General features: G+C 40.7%; 1 protein-coding gene across 2 annotated transcripts; it reads right to left on the minus strand.

The window, feature by feature from the left end:
- Nucleotides 1-853: 853 nt before the first annotated feature.
- Nucleotides 854-22,681, minus strand: EIF3J (eukaryotic translation initiation factor 3 subunit J). 2 transcript variants are annotated; one of them, XM_079699813.1, is made up of 8 exons: nucleotides 22,558-22,681; nucleotides 22,368-22,471; nucleotides 11,705-11,765; nucleotides 11,108-11,199; nucleotides 6,985-7,099; nucleotides 4,038-4,199; nucleotides 2,270-2,343; nucleotides 854-1,926 (listed from the first exon to the last, which is right to left on the minus strand). In XM_079699813.1, exons 1-8 carry the CDS (start codon nucleotides 22,592-22,594, stop codon nucleotides 1,795-1,797), a joined length of 777 nt encoding a protein of 258 aa, XP_079555939.1. In that variant the 5' UTR covers nucleotides 22,595-22,681; the 3' UTR covers nucleotides 854-1,794. The 2 variants fall into 2 exon arrangements, with proteins under 2 accessions (XP_079555939.1, XP_079555940.1); XM_079699814.1 differs by lacking the exon at nucleotides 22,558-22,681 and adding an exon at nucleotides 21,445-21,549.
- Nucleotides 22,682-23,746: the final 1,065 nt, after the last annotated feature.

Here is a 23,746-nt window from a genome sequence, read left to right on the forward strand (position 1 = left end):
ACCATTTTATATAGATATTGGTATTAAGATCAAAAGCTCCATCTTCCTCAGGATAGCTTCTACTTTAGGAGATGAAACAGTATTTAGTAAAGAATACCTGTGCCTGCAGATTCCAGTTTCAAAGGAATTTAATATTATTTACACAGTTAAGGAACAGATGATACATTTCCATTTATTAGAAACTGATCTCTATAATAAAATAGATTTTAAATTCAGTGTATGTCATTATTACTGCTAAGGAAATCTTAGCCCTTGTCTGCCTTAAAACAATCTTTATTGGCTGTAATTATTGCTGTGTAGTCACTACTTTCTGTTAATTCCTCAAATCATTTAGATGGTCCTGTCTTCCACTTAGTGGTCTGTAGAGCTCTGACTGAGGATCCTACTTCCTGTGTAAGAGAAATTTAAAATATTTTTTGCTGTGTCCCTACTTTTGATTCTGTGGCAGTTTCAAAAAAAGACTCCAACCACAGATTTGGTTAAATTGCTTAAAAGAAAATATATAATAGAGACGATCACCCTATCTCTGCTTACAGCCACAACCTGAGTTATAAGTTCAATTACTCCAAATAAATAGTTCTTCTAGGTTCTTCTAGGTACTCAATTAGGCCTTAGTATCTAAACAAACAACCAAACAATTTCCCCAAATAAATAAGAAGAGGAAGGCAGCTCTATGCCTTTGTTGCTCTAGGGTGACACTATTAAGGACCTCACAAATCATTTTTGTTTTAAAACTGCATCTACTCATCAAACACTTATTAATAGCTTTATAAGTATACAGAGAACTCTAGTCCCAAGAGCTTTGTTCTTTACTCTCCAAAAATATCTCTTGGGAGGTAACACAAAATTTAAGTCCTCACAATAGTGACTTTATTAAATTAGTTGCTTTATAAAACACTGCAGATGTCATAATTGTTAACATAACAATTTACCAAACTGTAGTTAAGTGGCGCAGTTTGCTGAACACGTTTTATAAAGGAAAGGAAATGCCAAAACCCTGTTAAAGCTGATCCACTGCAGCCTCAGAGAACAAAGGAGATTTGTTTCTCAGACACTTACATCAGACAAATAAAATAGGTAAGGAGTTTCCCTCCCCCATCTGAAGCACTCCATCAGTAGAATAGTCTGATAAATAGAAACTAGACAGTCTATGCATTCAAGAGATTCCACAACTTGGTAATGCAATAATGGAGAGGTTTACCTTCTTCAGCTTCCAAGTTGGAGGGTTTTGGTCATTTAATTTTTAAGTATCAAACTAGTGCTTTTCAGCCGCCGTATCTTCACTGAGATAAGCAGTCTTCTTCACAATGTATTTTTAATATCCTCACGCTCAATTTTAAGACAAAGCAACTTTAATACTAGGTGCACACCACATGCCCTTGCAGCAGACTGCTTTTCTTGACAAGTTATGAAGTAGTTCAAGGAGGTATGGTTAAGGCTGTATTACTGAATGGTGCTGGTAAAAACTACACAATTTTTTGTCATGTTGCAACCTTTGTTTCCAATTTAGTGACTGCTGCTATGGAATCAGATAGCAACAACAACCTTAATAGGTCTGTTTTTTTAAACTATGATTTAGTAGCAATGGAGGTTCCCAATTTTAACCCCTTGGCAGCAAGATCCAAGTTCCCTCATTTGCACATTAGCACCTAAGTGTCAAGGGGTTAATAACCAGCACAAAAGATACTGCACTTCTGATTGTAGCATTTGGCAGAACTGAAAGGAAAGGAAGTTGTGCTACATGTTGAAGGGATTGTGGGCAACAGAAAGAAGACACCAGGAGAAGATAAAACGTCACATGAAGTCTTCAAAATCTTGTACATATCCTCCATCATAACCACCATAATCTGCCAGATCATCTTTCATGGTAGCCTTTAATCCCCCTCCGGGAACCACACCTTTCTTCTTCTTTTTGGCTTTGCTTTGCTGAAGATAAAAAGAATTAATTCATGAGATTTTATCTACTATGGGCATCTTATATGGTACAGCAACCCTCACAGAGTCAACAAAGCTCTGCTTCCAGAAAAACCTTAGTTCTCTAAGGGAGATCCCACACCTGACCCAGAGAAATTTCTATTATTAATTCAGAAGAACATGAACATGTCTGTAAATAAAAGGATGGTAATGGCACTCATACTCCTGGTCTATTCCAATATAAATGGTATTGGTGAATTGCTTGACTTCTCAGGCTCCTACTACACTTGTTGAGAATATTATGCCTATACCCCATCCTTGTGTAATACACATTTCCCACACAGCTAGCTCTTACCTTTTCTTGCTTCTGTTTTTCACTGCAAAGTACAGTCAATGAATTGGTAATCTTTTTCAAGTCATCAATTTCCACTAAAAAAAAAAAAAAATACCAGTAATTTTTAAGCATTTTGGAGAATAAGTAAAAGCAAAATATACATTCTTCCAGTGTTATGAGAAATCTAATTTGTCCATCATTAACTTCAGTAACTTGGAAAGGCTATTAATTTCTCCTGTTTAACATAACATGATGGAGAATCATTCAGTCTATGGCTAGGCTTACAGATCAGAACCGTTTAAAGTAAAATGGCAAACTCAGCAACAAAAAGTTATAATGAACTGTAATTATAATGACACTGCTCAACCAGAGAGAAACTAGAAATGTCTTTATAAGCTCACAGTGCTCCCTACCATTTTTCCTTATCTGGTCTAAATACGCAGAGAATAACCATGACTTATGGAAATAAACATCCTTGATGCTCAGCGAGGAGTATCTGAATGAATATGTAATGACAATTCTTAAACCTACAGATGATAACTCCCCACCCCTTGGGGTCTCCATTTTCTAGCATAGGAACGAGAATGAAAATGGTAGTTATCTCAGAAATCTAAGTGCCCCACCAGGAAAAAAGCCCATTTAGTGGACAACACATCCTTCCATCCTTATAAAAATATAAAGCTGGAAACAGACATGAGTTTTCAGCTACCCAAAAAAGTGTTCAGTCTGGTTAGAGAGCACCTTCAAAAACAGTAAAAAATATATATGGAAAATAAAGTACCAACTATGGGTATATCACTGATCAAATTCAGAACCTTCAGCTTAGTAATAATTTCCCAAAGAAAACCTAACTTAAAATTCATTGTGTAGGGACTTCCCTGGTGGCACAGTGGTTAGGAATCTGCCTGCCAATGCAGGGGACACAGGTTCAAGCCCTGGTCCAGGAAGATCCCACATGCCATGGAGCAACTGAGCCGGTGCACCACAACTGCTGAGCCCACGTGCCACAACGACTGAAGCCCGTGCGCCTATAAAGCCTGAGCTCCGCAACAAGAGAAACCACCACAATGAGAAGCCCGTGCACCACAAGGAAGAGTAGCCCCCGCTTGAGGCAACTAGAGAAAGCCCGCGTGCAGCAACGAAGACCCAACGCAACCAGATTAATTATTAAAAAAAAAAAAAAAACAACTCATTGTGTAGAATTTATTTTTCTCAATCTTAAAAACAGCGGACACTAGCAAAAGCAGTTCTTCCCACCTTAGTGCTATATCACCCCGGGTTGTCACTCCCATATCCCCTGCCCCTGAAATATATGACTCAGCATGAAACCAAATCCATGGACCTAGAGAATGGGTGCCAGCTCTGCTGAGCAACTTGTACCTGGCCATGGGCTTCCTCATTTATAAAGTGAACAGACACTCGCTGTGGTCTCACTCAGCTCTAAAATTCTGTATGGTTTTCCCCAAAAGACACTTCACTAGCCGCCGCCTCTAATATATATTAGATAAAATAAGAAACTAGTGTTTTATTAGCTGTTGTACCAACAAGCACAGATGTCTCTTTGGGAAGCCACTGTAAAAACACTCAGAAGGCACCCTCAAAAAACAAAAACAAAACCACTCAAACTCAATGTATATCTGCAGAACAACACTCCCAAGCTAACTGCCAAAAAGCAAATCTTAAATATATTAGAGCATCCCCTCCCGTCAAAAGTCAATCTCCATTCTCCTAAGTATGATGTGCCCCTACTTAAATGCATTCACAGAGGCCAGAGATTAGAATTACTTACATGAAATACACACATCTCGAACTAAGGCTTCCAAAAAACTGGCATAATATAGTGATTTTTCATATTGTGTAATTTTATCTTTTAGTAACTTTCCAAACTCTGTGAAGTCATCCCTTGAAGATGGGTTCATAGCATCTATTCCATAAACTGTATTATTAACACCTGTAGGAGAAAGGGGACACAGAAAATATCAGAAAGATATTTTTAAAGTTTAGAAACTAATTAGATACCTGAATAACCCTGTTATTTCGTTCTAAAACAGAGGTTCTTAACCTGAGTCTACTGAAATCCTTGGACAGAATTCAAATGGTCTGTACATAATTACTGTATCACAGGTTATTTCAATATTTTGATACCTATTTCATTATAACAGGTTTCCTTTGTAAGTAAAATCCTGTGTATTTTATGCATTTAAAAACAGTATATAAAATAAAAAAAACAAACAGTATATTAAGAAGGGGCCCAAAGGCTTCACCAGACTGCCAAAGGAGTCCCTGGCACAAAAGCGATGCTCTTAAAGCATCTGTCCAAGAACAGCCCACAGAAAAGTTGGGAGAGAAAGAAAAAAGCAAAGCAAACGAAGATGGTTCCTGTGAAAGTATCCAGCTAACTACAGAAGCTAAATAAGAGCAAACCATGTGTTAAATCCCAATAGAAAAATTAATCTGGCCTAAAAGGATTCTAGGCGATTAGACACTATGCTTCTGTATACTCCTCAATTATCAAGTAAATGAGTTGTTAACAATAACACTGATCCAGTATTTTAGTATGAGAAACACAACATTAAAATCCTATTAACCAAATGATCACCGTATGAATACATGTTTTTGCCTTTTAATCTATAATTGGTGTCCCATCTTAGAATTACCACATAAACCCTTCTCTTTAATAAACACATGGGTGGCTTTTACCATTCTACAAAGACAGGATAGTGGCCAAGTGCTCTCTGTAATGAGATGAGTGTGGTTAAGACATGCCAAGCACTCGCCAGTGGAGCATCCATAGCAACTCTTGAGATTGCTAAAGACCCACTGAGAGATAAGGTCATACTTCCAGTGAAAAGGAGAATGATCACTACAGTCAGCCTGCTTGATCCATTTTAAAGAAGAGGAAGGGTAGTGGAGGAAAAAATCAAAATAACTAGATCCTTCTTGGCTCTAGGTTTCATTTAAAAGTTATTTAACTGTTTCAGGACTTCCCTGGTGGCGCAGTGGTTGAGACTCTGCACTCCCAATGCAGGGAGCCCGGGTTCAATCCCTGGTTCAGGGAACTAGATCTCAAACACATGCTGCAACTAACAGTTTGCATGCCGCAACTAAGGAGCCCGTGTGCCGCAACTATGACCCAGCACAAGCAAATAAATACTAAAAAAAAAAAAGTTATTTAACTGTTTCAACACAACATTCTACTCTGAAAAGCACTCAATAGAGACAACAAACTTGGTTAAATGAAGTGAGAACTTTTAATTATTTCTCTGACCGTGTTTCTTACATTACCCTCTGTGCCATGTAACTATCCTCCTGGAACACTCTGAACTTATTATCTATTTACAGAATCCTGAACATATCTTTTATCTTACACACTAACCACAGCTGCAGGCATGGCACACAGAAATGGAAGTCCTCTAAAGATAGGGCATGGTGAAGGCCAAGAAGGGATACAGAAAGAAAGGACCCTGAGCATTAAGAAGGCACAACCAAAGCTGAATGCCCCACTGGGACCAGCATACTATTGTCTAAATCTTATCCAGACTTAAGACAACAGGACAGTCCTACAGTCAGTTCAATATTTAAATCTCAAAGCTACAGACTTCACATTTCACCCAAATTTCATCCAGCTGATACATACATTTAAAGCAGCAGTATACTTCATTTGGGTGCAATGACTTTTTTTTTTTTTTTTTTGCAGTACGCGGGCCTCTCACTATTGTGGCCTCTCCCGTTGCGGAGCACAGGCTCCGGACACACAGACGCAGCGGCCATGGCTCACGGGCCCAGCCGCTCCGCGGCATGTGGGATCCTCCCGGACCGGGGCATGAACCCGTGTCCTCTGCATCGGCAGGTGGACTCTCAACCACTGCGCCACCAGGGAAGCCCGGGTCCAATGACTTTTTATCTTTTTTTTTTTTTTTAATCTTTATTGGAGTATAATTGCTTCACAATGGTGTGCTAGTTTTTGCTCTATAACAAAGTGAATCAGCTATACATACACATATATCCCCATATCTCCTCCCTCTTGCGTCTCCCTCCCACCCTTCCTATCCCACCCCTCTAGGTGGTCACAAAGCACCAAGCTGATCTCCCTGTGCTATGCGGCTGCTTTCCACTAGCTATCTATTTTACATTTGGTAGTGTATACGTGTCCATGCCACTCTCTCATTTCATCCCATCTTACCCTTCCCCATTCCTGTGTCCTCAAGTCCATTCTCTACATCTGCGACTTTATTCCTGTCCTGCCCCTAGGTTCTTCAGAACCATGTTTTTTTTTTTTAGATTCCATATATATGTGTTAGCATACGGTATTTGTTCTTCTCTTTCTGACTTACTTCACTCTGTATGACAGACTCTAGGTCCATCCAACTCACTACAAATAATTCAATTTCGTTTCTTTTTATGGTTGAGTAATATTCCATTGTATATATGTGCCACATCTTCTTTATCCATTCATCTGTCAGTGGACACTTAGGTTGCTTCCACAATGACTTTTTATCTTAATCATCTTTTATACAATACTCAAATTATTCAAAAATCTGAACATGTATCTCACTCTGCCTTAAGTAATGAAATCTCAAATATAAACCAGAGATTAAAAACTGCTTTCTACTATCTAAATTAGCCAGTATCATGTTTCTTCAAAAAAGGTGTTTTCTGAATTTTCGTAACTAGTAAGACTTCCATAGTATTCACTTGGAACTTCAGTACTGCACTGTTATCACACCCCCACTTACCAAAAGTTTCTTTCGCTAATTCGAGGTCTGCCTCTTCCTGTAATTTCTTTAGCCGCAGTTTATCTGCTAATTGTTCGTCTGGTGTTAGCACTTTAGGTTCTTCAGGTTCTTCTAACTAAAATGAGACAGCAATGAAGTTTTAAAAGGGCTGGGATTATAATGGACCCAGAACATTTCTGTATTGTATGAATTTTTTTTCTAGACACATTAAATAATAGCAAACACTTATAAAGTGTTCACTGTATTTCAGGCATTCTTTTAGATATTCTTATCCCAATTTTACAGGAAAAAAACCTGAGGCACAGAGAGGGTAAGCAACCTGCCCATGGTAACAGAAGGTTAACTCTGGTGGTCATGTGACAAGAGTTCAGATTTGAAGACTGGGTTTATTTTATGGTAATTTTTTTAAATTAAGGAATTGAGATTGCAGACAAGTTGAAAATGGCACTCTCACATACTTTGGCTAAGACTGTATATCGAAACAACCTTTCTAGGATAACTTGGTAATATTTATCAAGTCTTAAAAATATTCTTATATGCTTTAATCAAATAATTCCACTTATAGGTATTCATCTTAAGAAACCAAAGCTGCATACAAATATTTAACCAAAAGGAGGTCAAATGGGGCATTATTCATAATATCAAATAAATTTAGAGATGACCTAAATGTTCCAGAATAGAATGGTTAAATAAAGTATATGGCACATCCATATGACAATACAATGTAGACAGAAAAAAATTTTTTTTCAAAGAATTAGAAAAACATTTCCCCCCATTTATCTTTTTGTTCCACTTCTCTGAGATGACAGTTAACAGTTTAGTTTATATCCTTTCTATATACTGTGATATAATTTTCTACAATATGTTACTACAAGGGGCTATCTTTGATAATATTTATCAAAGTGGGAAAAAGATGAAGGAAATTTGTGCCATTCATGGTTATCCATGCCTGTGCAGTTCGACGAGTTTGATTCAGAAGTCCACTTCTGAAATAGGTCACATTTTATTTCTCAGGGAGAAGATGAAATAAGAAAGGTCATGATACCAAGTTAGGAAATCTCAGAACACTTTCTTGAAAGAAAAAGGGAAATATCTCAATTGCCTTAGTAGACCTGAACATCATTAAGTATTTCCTGCATCAAAATTGAATGTATCTTAACTCAATACTTGACCTAAGATAAAATTAATTTACGCAAACTAAGGTTTCTTTATGTTGGAGACTAATAACAAGATATAACAAAGTAAGTATAATTCTAACTTCAATGACCAAGAAAGATCAAATCAATACAACTTCTTAGACTGAGCTATAAGAATCCATTGCTTGTTCTGATCATATAAACACACATGTAGGGACTTCCCTGGTGGCGCAGTGGTTAAGAATCTGCCTGCCAATGCAGGAGACACGGGTTCAATCCCTGGTCCGGCAAGATCCCACATGCTGCGGAGCAATTAAGCCCGTGTGCCACAACTACTGAGCCTGCGCTCTAGAGCCTGCAAGCCACAACTACTGAGCCCACGTGCCACAACTACTGAAGCCTGCATGCCTAGAGACCATGCTCCGCAACAAGAGAAGCCACCGCAATGAGAAGCTTGCACACTGCAATGAAGAGTAGCCCCCACTCGCCGCAACTAGAGAAAGCCCTCGCGCAGCAACAAAGACCCAACGCAGCCAAAAATTAATTAATTAATTAAAAAACACACATGTAGGTATTTTTAGATTTACAAATTATTAAAAAGCATCTAAAATGTTCCTGACTTGGGGGAAACAGACATTCTCACACATTGTTGGCCATGATAATTTGCTACTAAAAAGGAAATTTAGTAGCTGATTCCAGGCCTAAGGGAGTTTACCAGATAAGCCGGGCATTACTTTTTTTTTTTTTTTAATTTTTATTTATTTTTGGCTGCATTGGGTCTTTGTTGCTGCGCGAGGGCTTTCTCTAGTTGCGGCCAGTGGGGGCTACTCTTCATTACAGTGCGCGGGCTCTCACTGTGGTGGCTTCTCTTGTTGCAGAGCACGGACTCTAGGCACGCGGGCTTCAGCAGTTGTGGCTCATGGGCTCTAGAGCGCAGGCTCAGTAGTTGTGGCGCATGGGCTTAGCTGCTCCACAGCATGTGGGATCTTCCCAGACCAGGGCTCGAACCCATGTCCCTGCATTGGCAGGCAGATTCTCAACCACTGTGCCACCAGGGAAGCCCCAGGCATTACTTATTGTGCCAGAAAACAAGGAACCTTTCAAAGACTAATGGAGTTCTGTCAAAAGGATGAAGATAGGAACAGCTTAGAGGGACCCCTACTGTCCAATGTTGGGACAATTTAAGCATCAAAAAAAATAATAACTGTATCCAAATGAAATGTATAAAAACCTGTAAGTCCATAAATTTACTCAAGAAGAAAAAATTAAAACCCATAAAATCCCTCCTTTTTCACCACTTAAAGTTATTACACCTCCTCCCTACTCTGAAAATTGGCAATTAAAAGAAAAGAAGCTTTTACATTTTCTACTACAAACCATATCCTAAGTAACCAAATAGCAAAAAAGAAAAAAAAGCCAGCCAATAAAAAAATGGAAGAAAAATCATAGAATGAAAAACCACCATTCTGCAATCCCTTAAGAAATAATTAGGCAATGATCGTCAATGACACTAAAACTATTGGGTGACAAGTTGATGTGAAACTGGATTACCTGTAAGAAGAAATATGTAATTAATTTTACAATAGAAGGATCAGACTGTCACCAACTTAATCCAGTAATCAATTTTAGCATCACTAATAACAGGACAGACATTACATGACTCCTGATGTGTGTGATGCAATATAAAGCATACAGCATTACCTCTGAAGTATTCCAACCAAAAATGTTTAATCTGAATCCAATCAAACTTTCAGACTTCACCGCCAAGTTACAGGAAATTGTAACTACAAGGAAGCAATAAGACAAATCTAGAAGGTGGGGTGTTCTTCAAGACAACTGCCCTGCTCTCTTCAATAAGTCAATGTCATTTTAAAGAGAAAGACAGACACTCTAGGAGACTTAGGATACAAAGTACATGCGAGGTCCTTGTCTGAACAAACCATATGTGAAGACATTTTGGGACAATTAAAGAAATGTATATAAACTGAGTATTAGATGATCTTAAAAAATTACTGTTCATTACATTAGGAATGTAATCATGTGAGAAATATTCTTGCTTTTTCAGAGATGTATACTGAAGTATTTAAAGGTAAAATGCATAATGTTTGTTATTTGATATATTTTAGCAAAAAAAGAACAGATGAAGTATGGTAAAATATTAACAACTGTTAAATTTAGGTGATTTGTATGATTATCCATTATGCTATTTGCTTGAAATTTTTCTTAATGAAAAGTCAAGGGAATTCCCTGGTGGTCCAGTGGTTAGGACTGGGCATTTTCACTGCGGGGGCCCGGGTTAAAAATAAAATAAGAAAGCTCGCCATGATCTATGGCAAGATTTCCATGATATATGAAATAAAGCAAGATGAAAACTATAAAATTGGGAGGAATATGACTATACAGTCGTATACGAATGTACAAAGTTACCTTGGAGACATCATAAACCAATATTTACTTATGGGATAGAGGGAGGGAAACAGGACAATGAGTGAAGAGTTGGGGGAGCTTCTTAATACCGTTCTGATTTTTGAATCATGTAAATGTGTTTTCTATTCAAAAAGCAAGTAAATTAACACAAAATTCCTGATCTTGCTCCAAATAATCAAGAACAAAAACATTTATACAGCACATGGCAGAGAAATGGACACTTTCTGTATTCACTCAAAATGTACACTGCAAAAAAAAAAAAAAGACTAATCACAGCTAGAGAGAACTGCAGGCACTGACAAAAATCACTGACTATGGTCACAACACAGTCATGTTCCCAGATGTCTGTGAAAACTTAAAAAGGCATTCTAATACATAAAGCTTCTGGGTTTGGTTTTTGCAAAAACCACAAATTCAGTTTGTTTAGGATCATCTTATCTGACGGTATCCATTTATAGTCCTTACAAAGCCCTTCAAATGATTAGGTAATATTGCCTATTAAGATACTGCACCACTACTGATGTGAGAATTCTGTATTTTAGAAAATAAATAGTACTTACCCTCTTTTTAATTTCTTCTTGCCTTTTCTTCTGCTGCCGTTCTTTCTCTTTTATCTTCTCTGCTGTTTTTTTCTTTTCCGAAATTTTTACTTCTGAAAGTAATGTTTTAATCACAGTTATCTTGAATACTTTCCAGTTTATGAATGAGACAGACATGATACTTATATACTTCAAGAGACCAAACCTCACCCGGCTCCAATTTCATATGGTGATTTCCTGGCAAATAAGAATAGGAAAGTTCTGGGACTCTTCCTTTCTCCTCTCTAGTCTGACCCCTAAGATCCAAACATCTCCCTTCTTATTTCCCTACAGTCCTTTAGGCAGGACTTAGATCATTCAACTATGATGCCTCATCTTTTACTCTCTCCTTTAACAAAAGCACTCAAACAGAAATTTGGCAGGTATCTAATCTGATTATGTTTTGAGGAGAGAGAAGAGATACAGGGAGAAGAGAATGAAGTGGGAACGGAAGAGTGTTTGGTTTCTAAAAATAACCAAAATTTCCGATTTTGTAGGCATTTTCTCATTTGTCTTAACATAAGCATCAGATGTTCACTAAGATATAAAACCAAAAATGGAAGAACCCCAATGGCTCACCTGGTTTTACTTCTGCTTCTTCTTTTTTTTCATCATCATCATCATCATCATCCCAGTTATCCTAAAGAAAAGGACCTCCGTTAATAATTCTTGCATGTTTACTTTCCATGTGATCTTTATTATCAGCTTGTCTAACTCCACAGAAACAAGTTTGTTGGGGTTTTTTTTGGTGTTGCATTAAATTTATAAATTAATTTTGGGAGAACTGACATCTTATAATGTTGAACTGCCCTAGCCAAGAAAAAGGGCTATCTTTCCATCTGTTCAAGGCTACCTCTGTATCTTTCAAGGAGTGTTTTAAAGTTTCTCTTAGAGGTTTTGCACATTTCTCTTTAGGTTTATTCCGAAGTATTTCATCATCTCTGTTGCCATTGTAAATAGGTTTTTTTTTCCTTTTATGTCCTCTAACCAGTTAGTATTTTAGTATAGAAAAGCTTTGGTTTTTGTACATTAATTTTTTATCTTGCTACCCTACTAAATTCATTTCTCTTAAGTTAGTTCCATCATTGATTTTCTAGGGTTTCCCCAGGTACACTACCATATCATCTGCAAACAAGAGATAGCTTTATTCCTTCTTTAACAATTCGTGTGCCTCCACAATTGATTTCTCTTATCTAACTGCACTGGCAAAACCTCTAGTACAGCGTGAATGAACAGTGGCAGAGAAAATGGGCATCATTGCTCTGTTCTTCTCTTAACGGAAATGCCTCTAGTGTTTTCCCCATTAAGTGCTATGCACCCTACCACATTTATGCAGTAAAATTTAAACTTTCCTTTTATTCCCTCTGGATTCCAAGTCAATCAGAAAGTCTTTTTTAATTTTATTTATTTATTTATTTTTGGCTGTGTTAGGTCTTCGTTGCTGCACGCCGGCTTTCTCTAGTTGCGGCAAGCGGGGGCTACTCTACATTGAGGTATGCAGGCTTCTTCTCACTGTGGCGGCTTGTCTTGTTGCGGAGTACGGGCTCTAGACGCGCGGGCTTCAGTAGTTGTGACTTGCGGGCTCTAGAGCGCAGGCTCAGTAGTTGTGGCGCACAGCCTTAGTTGCTCCGCGGCATGTGGGATCTTCCCGGACCAGGGCTTGAACCCGTGTCCCCTGCATTGGCAGGTGGATTCTTAACCACTACGCCACCAGGGAAGCCCAGAAAGTCTTTTCTTAAAGCAAGGAATTTTCTTCTAGAACATGTATGCTTTCACTGTTTTTTCATTTAGATCTCTGATCCACTGGAGGTTTTTCTTTTGTATGGTGTGAAGTATGGATCTAAATTTATCTTTTTCCAAATGGTTACCCACTGTCACAGCACCATCTATTGAAAAGTCCACCTTTCCAATATTTTCTAACTATAAATAGAGTATAATCTCTAAAAATTGTGAACCACTATGTTGTATACCTGAAACTTATAATATTGTAAATCAGCTATATCTCAATTTTTAAAAAAGTCCATCTTTGCCCTGTGATTTACCATATACTAAATTTTCTTAGGTACCTACTCTATTTCTGTTTTCTATTCTATCCCACTGGTCTGTTGTCTCTTCACATACCAGTACCTACTGTTTTGATTAGAGGCTTTATTGTATGTAAGCTGGGGCTAGTCTCCCCTTGCAGGTTTTCAGGGATTTTTACTGTTTTCCTGGCCATTCTTGCACATTTGTTTGTCCATATGAACTTTTATATCAACTTGTCTAACTCCACAAAAAAGCTTCTCCATTAACAATTAAAACACAAGACAACCAAGCCAAAACTAATAGCCTCTCTTAAATAATTCAGTTGTTTTAAATGAAAAATTGAGCAGTCTTTATACTTCTTACTTCCCCAAATGTAAAAGCATCCAACATTCTAGCTAATGGCTTGATTATTTCAAGCAATATTCCATACAACACAACCCTGGTTGATGAATTAAATCTTTATAAAAATTTAAGCCCAACACTATAAATCAACTATACTTCAATTTTAAAAAATTAAATTAAAAAAAAAAGTTAATCCCAGTATTAGAAAAGTCAAGAGCTGATCAACAGCTTCATGGAACCCACTCCCTAACTTGGGCGGGGCACTTTAAGGTGGATCTATATATACTGTCTTTTCTATGCCCAGCACAGTCACTGGGCAAAATATAAACCAATTATCAAACAATCTTCTAAAGGCTCCACAGAAGTTAGAAGGTTTAATAGAGAAAGACACAGCCCTGTGTTTAAACAGGCTTTAATCTATAGGTAGCCTGACCACTGTCTCAACAACCGCCAGGCACACCAGGACACACCCACTGGAAGCTGAGCCACAGCATGGCAGGTGTAAAGCAGGAGGCCCTGATGCTACTGGAAGAGGCAGAGGCTGACTAATGTGCCATAACTATGACACCAAGCTTCTGGTTTTTAACAAGACAGGTCATAAATCTGAATCAGTCTAGGTATATAAACTAACCAAGCCTTGATTCTTAATAAAAATCTGTAAATCCAAAGAAATAAAAAATCCTGATTAAGGCTGCCATGGGGTCTGCAAGCAGTGGGAAGAACTTTGTACAAAAGCATTTTTATAATAACTTTACCTTCACAATTTAACCCTTAGTTCATAGTTAACAAACAGAATGAAAGCAAACCAGCTAGTCACTGTTTGAACATCTAAGATACTAGATTAGAAATTAGATAGCAAATGTTTATATTACCCTGCTGGTTTGCTTAAGTGCTTGTATCAATACACCATAGTACAAAAGGAACCAGAGAGCTAAATATAAAAGTTAACTACTACCAAGAGTTTTTTGTCATTTTAATCTTCACAGAACACAGGAAAGCTGGGTCTGTGAGTGATATGCTGCTTAAGATGGTGCTTCAGATAAAAGGGCCATCTGCTTACTTCCAGGGGATGTTTATTTATAACTCCCTACTAATAACAGTGATGAGGATAATAATAACAGACAGCATTTACTGAGGGTTTACTTTGCACCAAGCACTGTGCAACATACTTTATGTTTTATTTTTACTTTTTAAATTTTGGCTGCACAGAGAGGCTTGTGGGATTTTAGTTCCCCAGCCAGGGATTGAACCTGGGCCCTTGGCAGTGAGAGCACGGAGTTCTAACCATTGGACAGCCAGGGAATTCCCCAAAGGACTTACATATAGTAACAGTTAACCCTCAAAAAAGTTCTGTAAGTAAGGTGGTGTTATCCCTACTTTACATATAAGTACACTAAGGCCCAGAGATAGTTATCCCACAATCTGAATGGAAAAATAATGAAGGAACCTGTTTTGAACAGGCCAAAGTTCCTTTAAAGCGTCATATTAAACATGACTTCTTACCTGAGTGCTGAAGTATAAAATAAATGTCTGGGAACTAGGTCCCTCCACGCCAAAATTTGTTCTTTCAATTAGTTCTGGAATGAGGTCCCCTGGAATTTCAAGGAACCCCATATCAAAGAGAAGGGTTACAGTACATACTAAGATATGCCCAGCTACAACTATGTCAATTATTCATCTCAAATTGCCTGTGCTAGATTTCCACTAATTTTAACAAATGAGTCTAGCAGCCTCTGGTACTAGGAGGCCAAGAAGGGAGAGGTATAGCTGAAAATGAGCAGCTCCATCCCAGTAACTCCAACATAGAGAAACGGCACAACAGAGTAACGTTTCTGTTCAGTGCTGATGTGCCTCAGTTCCCTTTACCAGTAAAACATCACCCCACCCATATCACTGCTCCTTCAGTATCTCATTCGCACTAACTCTATTCCCCACCTCTACCCTGCCCTGGTTTCCCTATCAAAGAATAAACCTTATTCCAGACAGTCATTACATTGTCCCATCAGTGCAAGCATAACAAGGCTACCTAGAATTCCACCACAGAATGGATTTTAGTAGCAAAAACAGTGGTTCCTATCAATAAGTCTTGGAAACAACCATGACATCTGCTCCTCAGTTCATAAAAGGACCATGAAAGGCACCCTCACCCCAGACTGCTTGAAACAGTAATAACTGCCCTGAAGTTACTCCTATACTGGGGACAAGTTCCTAAAGAAGGGAGCATAGTGATGTCAGCAAAAAGAGACTGGCCATACTTCCAAACAGATGCAATCCCAAAAGCAGAAGGCCAGGTAGCTTTCCCCCAGAACTTAAAGAGTTTTTGCATCCTTAGTTATAAAAGTAAATGTATAAAAGTAGAATGTCTACATTTGCCTAATTTTCCATAAACATCAGGACTTTGTAAATACTGACAATAAATTCAGATAAAATGTAAGAAGGGTTCCAAGAGAAACACCTAAAATGAACACTTAAAATAGGGAGTTAAGGGGCTTCCCTGGTGGCGCAGTGGTTGAGAGTCCGCCTGCCGATGCAGGGGACACGGGTTCGTGCCCCGGTCCGGGAAGATCCCACATGCCATGGAGCAGCTGGGCCCGTGAGCCTGGGCCCATGGCCACTGAGCCTGCGCGTCAGGAGCCTGTGCTCCGCAACGGGAGAGGCCACAACGGTGAGAGGCCCGTGTACCGCAAAAAAAAAAAAAAAAAAAAAAATAGGGAGTTAAGTCTATAATTTAGTAAGTCCTAAATGGTTGTTTTTGGTTCAAGAGATTACTTATAAATATCCAGTTAAATTCTTTACCCAATTATCATTGGTAGCCAATAACTCTTCCAACTATAATATCCCATCTATCTCCAGAAGTATTAACCAGGCTGCTCTCCTAAAATGGCCAGCTTCCTTAGAAGAGAGGCTGTTGATAAACTACTCGCTTATCTATACTCATGTTCTACACACACCCAGCATCATTTGAGCCATTTCTCTGAAAGAGATGGCTGCTTTTCAAGTTTAAAACCTGCTTCCCAATCAAATATGACTAAGAATTGAAAATATAACATAAAAAATTTAAACCCTGCTTTCTTTATTCCTAATAATGCAGCCAGTAGTTGGCCAGTCTGTCATTTTTATAATGTACAACTACAGAATGTCACATGCAATGAGAGAACACATTTAGGGCTGAAAATGTTTTCCAACTTAAGCAAGATATATTTATAGATTGTCAAATAGAAGTAGCTTCAAATGAGCAGTAAATTTCTTCTGTCCCATAGCAATAGCCCATTAACTAACATATACTCCTCCCCCTTTCTTCTTTAGTTTGGTTTAGATAAAGCATAATCTCTTGCAGTAAGAGTCATTTACTGGTGTTCTGTAAGCTGTACCAACCTGCTCTGAGAAGCCTCAGAACTCTGTAGTGAGCTCCTGCCATGGCTAGATCTGCCAGGAAAGTTTAGTTTTTAAAAGCCCAAATATTCTTCCATCACCTCAGAACTATGATGGTCTCTGGAAGCCAAGGTACCTGCCTCAATAAATTCTACTTCACTTAAGTCAGTTCATTAAGTTTTTAACACCCTACTATGGCTCAGCACTCTGCTGAATTCCATCTTAATGCCGACCTGTCTCATATTTGGAACTGTTATCAATTCTACTTTGAATTCCTGGCTAAGCTAGATCAAGAACAAGGCACTGAACTCTAAACAAGTGGCTTATTTATTTTCAATGGTCCAGCATGACAAATATATTAGGTAAATATTTTTCCGTATTTTTTTTTGCCTTTTAAATTCTTAAGATGTCATTTATTGTGTGTTTTTCTTTAAAAAAGGAAAAGACAAAAACAAAAAATGTAAAAGGAGATTCAAATTGCAAAACAAAGGAGAATACAGAGGCACAAGTGGAGGAGGAGTTTACTCGATAGAAACAAGGTAGCCAAGTCTAATTATGGCGAACTGGGTGGGGGGCCAGGAGGGGGTAATGGATGCCTTATTGTAAAAATAACCATCCTAACTGAACATGCTTCCTAACTAAAAACTTATTCGTTTATAAAAAAAACTGTCAGGGTATTGAAATGATACAACTGGTATTTTCTTCAAAATAATCTGGTTGGGGGAGGAGAGCAGCAAGTGGGGATACAGAAGATATAAGATTGGTCATGGTTTTTAAAAGTTTTATTTTTCTTTATTTTATTTTTTATTTTTTGGCTGTGTCGGGTCTTAGTTGTGGCACGCAGGCTTCTCTCTAGCTGTGGTGTGCAGGTTCTCTCTCTAGTTGTGGCGCGCAGGCTCCAGAGTGGGTGAGCCCTGTAATTTGCAGCACATGGGCTCTCTAGTTGAGGCGTGTGGGCTCAGTAGTTGCAGCACGCAGGCTTAGTTGCCCCATGGCATGTGGGATCTTAGTTCCCTGACCAGGGATCAAACCTGCGTCCCCTGCATTGGAAGGCAGATTCTTTACCACTGGACCACCAGGGAAGTCCCTGGTCATGGGTTTATTAAACTTTTCTTTCCACTTCTTTATATGTTTAGAACCTCTCATAAGTTACACACACACACTTCCAGATACCCATATCCTAGCAAAATGCCACCTTCTGAGAATTTCCCAGCAATCTCCAATTTCTTTGAAATACAGATGCCCTACTTCAGAAGTACTGTTTCCAATGCTTAAAAATGTCCTTACTCTGGTAGATATAAACTATTAAACAGGATAGGATCCTAACACACAGTTGAATGGGCACGATGAGGCAGGCAGTTTTCAACTAAGTCAGCTCGCTAGGATCTTTTAAAGAAATTCTGTAATAACATTACAGAAGCAAATGTCTGAGATGATTGATCACAGCCAGAAGTTTTCTCATAACAAACTCCACACCCTTTGAATAAATCTAGCTTCTAATCTGTTTTACTGAAATGATGGGATACCAGTAAAATGGAGTAAAAGTTGTATTGTTCCTGCGTGCAGTGAGTAGGTACTCACTGCCCTCCTTCCTTCCTTCCTTTCTTTCTTTCTATTTGGCTGCGTTGGGTCTTCGCTGCTGCACGTGGGCTTTTCTCTAGCTGTGGCAAGCGGGGGCTACTCTTTGTTGCAGTGTGCGGGCTCCAGACGCACAGGCTTCAGTAGTTGTGGCACGTGGGCTCTAGAGCGCAGGCTCAGTAGTTGTGGCACACAAGCTAGTTGCTCCGCGGCATGTGGGATCTTACCGGACCAGGATCGAACCTGTGTCCCCTGCACTGGCAGGCAGACTCTTAACCACTGCACCACCAGGGAAGTCTGTGCCTTCTTAATCAACATAGCCTACACATCATTCCAGCAATGGGGAAGGAGTCCAGAGATATATGCCAAGCAAACAATTCCTCCCACTGCCTCTGCATAACATCAGGATAGTACAGAAAGGGAATATAAAGCTAATGTGACAGGAAAGTACGCTCCCTAGTTCTCACCTTTTCACTGGGAAGAAGCATAGACTCCCCCTCACCATGAATATTAAAAATTCTACAGTTTCACCTAAACGCACTGCCACTTTCAGACAGCTATCTGAAAAGTCAAGGGCAGCAAAATGCTATATCTACTGAAAGACAGTAAACTACTGAAGCAAGTTACTGTAACGAAGACCTCAATTTTCCTTTCATTTCTCAGGACACTACAAATGACATTAAACCTATACTCTTAAAGGTTAAACACTAGATGCTGACATAAACTGAAGAACTTACTGTTTCTACATACCTTACTTTTGAAGGACTTTTCAAAAATTCACATACTGTATTATTTAAGGACTATGATTATTCGATCTCATGGAAACTAAACCTTGTTAGCATCTCCTTACAAAAGGATTAAACGCTAAAACATTAGAATTCAGAAAGTTGGTATTATAGGTATCCCTCACTTTTTAAAGTTCACTTTATGCCACTTTGCTTTTTCGAATGACCTTCATTAATAACTGTGCTCGTTAAGTGAAAGAAATCCAAAGAGGATTTTCGCTTTTATTACAAGTGAAAATAGCATTTGTTTTTGCACTGAGCCATTATAGAGGCAGCGTGCACCCAAGCAGCAAGAGTGGCACCGCCAAGGCCAAGCTCCTTCTCCACCAAGCTACTCAGCATCTCAGCATCAAGATGCCATAGCTTAGAACTGTGTCTGCAAGCATCTGTGCTTTACCTTGTTTCATCTTGTGCATTTGTTAGCAAGATGTGTCCTAAGGCAATTGCTTCTTTCAGCTTAGGGAAGGTTTCATAGGAATGCTCTACTTTTGGATAGCAGGGAAAACCTGTACTCACTACCATTCAAGGTGACAAATTTTAGCTCTAGATTGGTAACCTCTGAGCAAGCAAAAGCTTGCTTGATAACCATGGTCATTCAGTTCAAAACAAAAAATTCACAGTAAACAGCCACCGTGGAGAGAACTTACTCCTACTGAGCTTAAGAAAGCACAAAAAAATGTGGCACAAAAATAACCCCAGCTACTCGATCTAAACAGCCTAAAGATATTTTCCATTAGCTAGAAAAATATTCTCTCTTGCAGAGAGAGAGAGAATTAACATTTACTGAGTGCCTACCAAGTGCCAGGCAACTCTGCTTAATGCTTGACATACTATCTCATTTAAAGTGCAAAATAATCCTCTGAGGTAGCTTCTGTAATGACAAGATTGGGAAATGGGGGGCTTCCCTGGTGGCGCAGTGGTTGAGAGTCCGCCTGCCAATGCAGGGGACACGGGTTCGTGCCCCGGTCTGGGAGGATTCCACATGCCGCGGAGCGGCTGGGCCCATGAGCCATGGCCGCTGAGCCTGCGCGTCCGGAGTCTGTGCTCCGCAACGGGAGAGGCCACAACAGTGAGAGGCCCGCGTACCGCAAAAACAAAACAAAACAAAACAAAGATTGGGAAATGGAAGAGAAAAAAAAAGGATTAAAAAACTGGTTCATGACAACAAACAGAAAATATCAAGGCAAAAATATAGATCCAGGTCTGTCTATTCCAAACTACTAGGAATCAAACTACTCCATGAACACCTTATCTTGGAAATCTTGGAGAAACTCAGAAATAAACCAGCATTTCAACATAGAAATAAAATGGACAAGTTCAGCTTTCTACTCCAATATCAACTTCAAAGTTTATGTAAAAGAAATAAGCTACTTGTATAAAAGAAAGAAATTCTGCACTAAAAGAGTGCAAAGAGGCGAGATGACCTTTAGGGTACGTAAGATTTACCTTTTTGTAAATAAGATTTACAACTTATAAATCTCCAAAATTAGTTCCAAGTGGTCAGAATTATATTTATCAGGATTGACACCATTTAGATACAATAATTTCAGTCAGGCTTCTTCATGATATCAGTCTAGACTACTTCATTCAAACTTCATTTTCTGGTAATTCTTTTCTGATTTCTCTAGTCGTTTCTTCTCACTTATTCCCAATTTTCATAACAGATGTCTTAACTCCTACATCCACTCTGCACAGAAAAAGTGAAAGGACAAATCTGAACTAAAGGCTCAAAACAGAAAATCTGCTACAATGTAGGGAGGTAACTAATATCTCGCAATGAGGCTGATAACACAATCCATTCCCATGTCTATACAACGTTTAAATGAAGCATTTAAGTATCTTCACAATAGTATTGCTCATTTATTAACCCCAAGATTTGCAAAGATCGCGTCATCCCTGAACCTCAGGCTGTTCAATGAATTGGACATCCACCTCAACAGACTCAGGTAAAAATGTAACAAAAGCAGTATTAACACAAAATTCAGAGTGATTACCTAGCTTAAATTTTTTTCAACCCAAGCAGAAGGATTTGTAGGGTTGTTAGCATGAGCTGAAGGGTAGAAGTTAGAACAGTAAAACATTCACTAAACGAATCGAAACCATAAAAAACCATTTTCCAACTCATACTAAACTTTATCTTCACAAAAAAAAAAAAAGATTTTGAGAAGTTTGTTAATAAGAGTCTTAACATTCTGTGCTTAAGACTTTTGTAGCTACCTGAAAAACAAAAACGAACGCAGTAGTCATAATGTCATCTGAAGCCGCATCTGAAGCCCCCAGGAGTTCTCAAAAACAAACGAAGACGGTAAATCGGGTTCAAATCTACAAGGCATAGGAAAAACAAACAACCACCAAACAAACACAAAACACTGACTCCCTCGTCTTCTCCAACCACCAAATCTTCACTATTCCCTTACGCGTTCGTGTGTAGATGAATAATAGGTCGCTGTGTGGACTACCCAGGTTTCTCATCACTAACTGCTAGCTATCTCAGTACACAGTTCATCCTTTTACCACAGGATGGGAGAAGGGAGGCTAAAAATTATTGCCTTTGTGTGGGGAAAAAAAAAGGGGGGAGCTGAAATTAAACCACAATATTTCACTCATCTAACACCTCGAACAAACTCTACAAATGGGCCTTCGGGGATATGAGTTACTGGCCCTGGGGAGACCTGAGCTTGAAAGGGCAGGTGGGTTGCAAGACTTTCCATATGGGATAAGCCAGGGGCTCCATTCTCAGCTTCCCAGTCTCATCTCCGCGAGCAACTCCGGACCGCGAAGTTTGCACGTGGGCCGGTCCAGCAGCTGCTGTCACCTCCCGTCGCCAGTTGGCGGGTGGGATCCAGGCCGGAGCGCAGACCTTCAATGAAGGGCTGGGGCTAGGGCTAAGGCTAGGGCTGGGGCCGGCAACTCGCCAGGGAAGTTCAACAGACCACGCTGCCCGCCTCCGGCCCATATGGCCGGCGAAAGGAGGGGAACAGGGCACCGCCAGGCCCTACGCTCGAGCCTAGACCCACGGCCCGCAGGCCCGGGCGGCGCCCCTGGGCCCACAGTCCGTCCGCCCGCCCCTCGGCGGGCAACTCTGCCCGCGACGGCGCCAGCCCGCTCCAACACTGCTCGGAGCCCCGGCCCGCACCCACCTTGACGTCCTCGTCCTCGTCCTCGCCTTCCCAGCGGTCGCCGCCGGCGGTGCCGCCGCCCCCCACCTTCCGCACCGGGTCTTCCACGGAGAACGTGTCAGCGTCTACGGAAGAGAGCGAGCCACGTTAATGCCTGCCTGGGTGTGGGGCCAGCGCCGACCCGGGCCCTGCTCCTGGAACTTCTCCTCACCCCAGGAGTCGGAGTCCCCCGCCGCTGCCGCCGCCATCTCGAGCCGGGTGTAAGCGTGTGCGAGCAGAGAGCGAGCAAAGAGTTAGCGCGGCGGATGTGAGTCACTGGATCTGCTCTCGTTGGCCGGCGCAGGGCACGCTGGGACCTTGGCTGACTGAACGCCAGGGCCCAGGCCCCGCCCCTTCTGGCGGCGGCTGGGGCGACGTGTACGCGGGCCAGAAGGGGGCGCGGAATGCGGCGGGCGAGGTGGAGCGTCCTGTACTCCACGCCCCGGGGAGGTCCTGTGGGCTAGTGGGGTGGGGAGAGAGGAAGGGGCTGAGGGAAGGCACCCAATCCTGGGCCCTGGGAAGGAAATGTAAGTGCGGGAAAGTTCGCAGGGCGGTACCTTGCCTGGCGCTGGGCTCTCGCCTGCCCTCTCCACCCCTCCCCTGCCAACCCCATCCGCGCCCCAACCAGTCGGATGCGCCCTTCCTCTGGTCACACGGATCGCCACTCGCTGCCGCTGGCTGATACCTAGGAGACCCACAGCCTCTCCACGCCTCACTCAGAAGCGGGCTCTGAACTCCACGCCCACCTGTGGGGGCGGTGGATTGGCCTCCCCGATCACTGGAGGGCGCGGTTGCACTGGGCGAGGTGGGGTCCCTCTGGAAGCCGGGGTACGCAGGGCTCCCGGGAAGAAGCGAGCGGAGAGGGCCGAGCTCCTGTCAGCCTTCCCAGCCAGGGTGCTCACAGTCAGCTCCTGGCACACTTGCCTCCAGTTCGTCACGAAGGGATCGAAGGCAGCCCCAGTGCTCAAGGATTTTCTCTTCCTTTGAGCTCCTTGAAGCCAATACATGATTCATTCTTTCGCAGAATAATTTCGGAACTCGATCTGCGCTAAGCATAAACTCTAGCCTTGCCCTAAAGGAGCGCACAATCAAGTAGCAAAAATAGACATGTAAACACATTTCGACACAGTGCGATGACCGCAACAAAAAGAAGCATTGCGAGGTTAAATGTAAATGGGTAACTTTAACCGCGGGGGGCAGGCGGGGAGCGGTAGGCTACATGAAAGGCTTCGGGAGGGTAAGCACTGCAGTAACGAGTTTTAAAGACCAGGTGAAATTTGCTCCAGTGCATTTCCAGTAGAAAGATTGCATGTGGTCCCTGGTCTGACTGCATGGCGCAATTGGAGATAAGCTGAAAAGGT

This window comes from Hyperoodon ampullatus (genome assembly GCF_949752795.1).
Source record: "Hyperoodon ampullatus genome assembly, chromosome: 3".
Taxonomy (NCBI): domain Eukaryota; kingdom Metazoa; phylum Chordata; class Mammalia; order Artiodactyla; family Ziphiidae; genus Hyperoodon; species Hyperoodon ampullatus.

What these genes read in the sequence shown, in the direction of transcription:
- EIF3J (XM_079699813.1), bottom strand. Translation starts at nt 22,594, where the DNA reads ATGGCGGCGGCAGCGGCGGGGGACTCCGACTCCTGGG. An exon ending in AAGAAGAAATTAAAAAGAGG is followed by an intron (nt 7,100 to 11,107) that starts GTAAGTACTATT and finishes GTCTCATTTTAG; the next exon opens with TTAGAAGAACCTGAAGAACC. An exon ending in TCGAGATGTGTGTATTTCAT is followed by an intron (nt 2,344 to 4,037) that starts GTAAGTAATTCT and finishes TTTTTTTTTTAG; the next exon opens with TGGAAATTGATGACTTGAAA.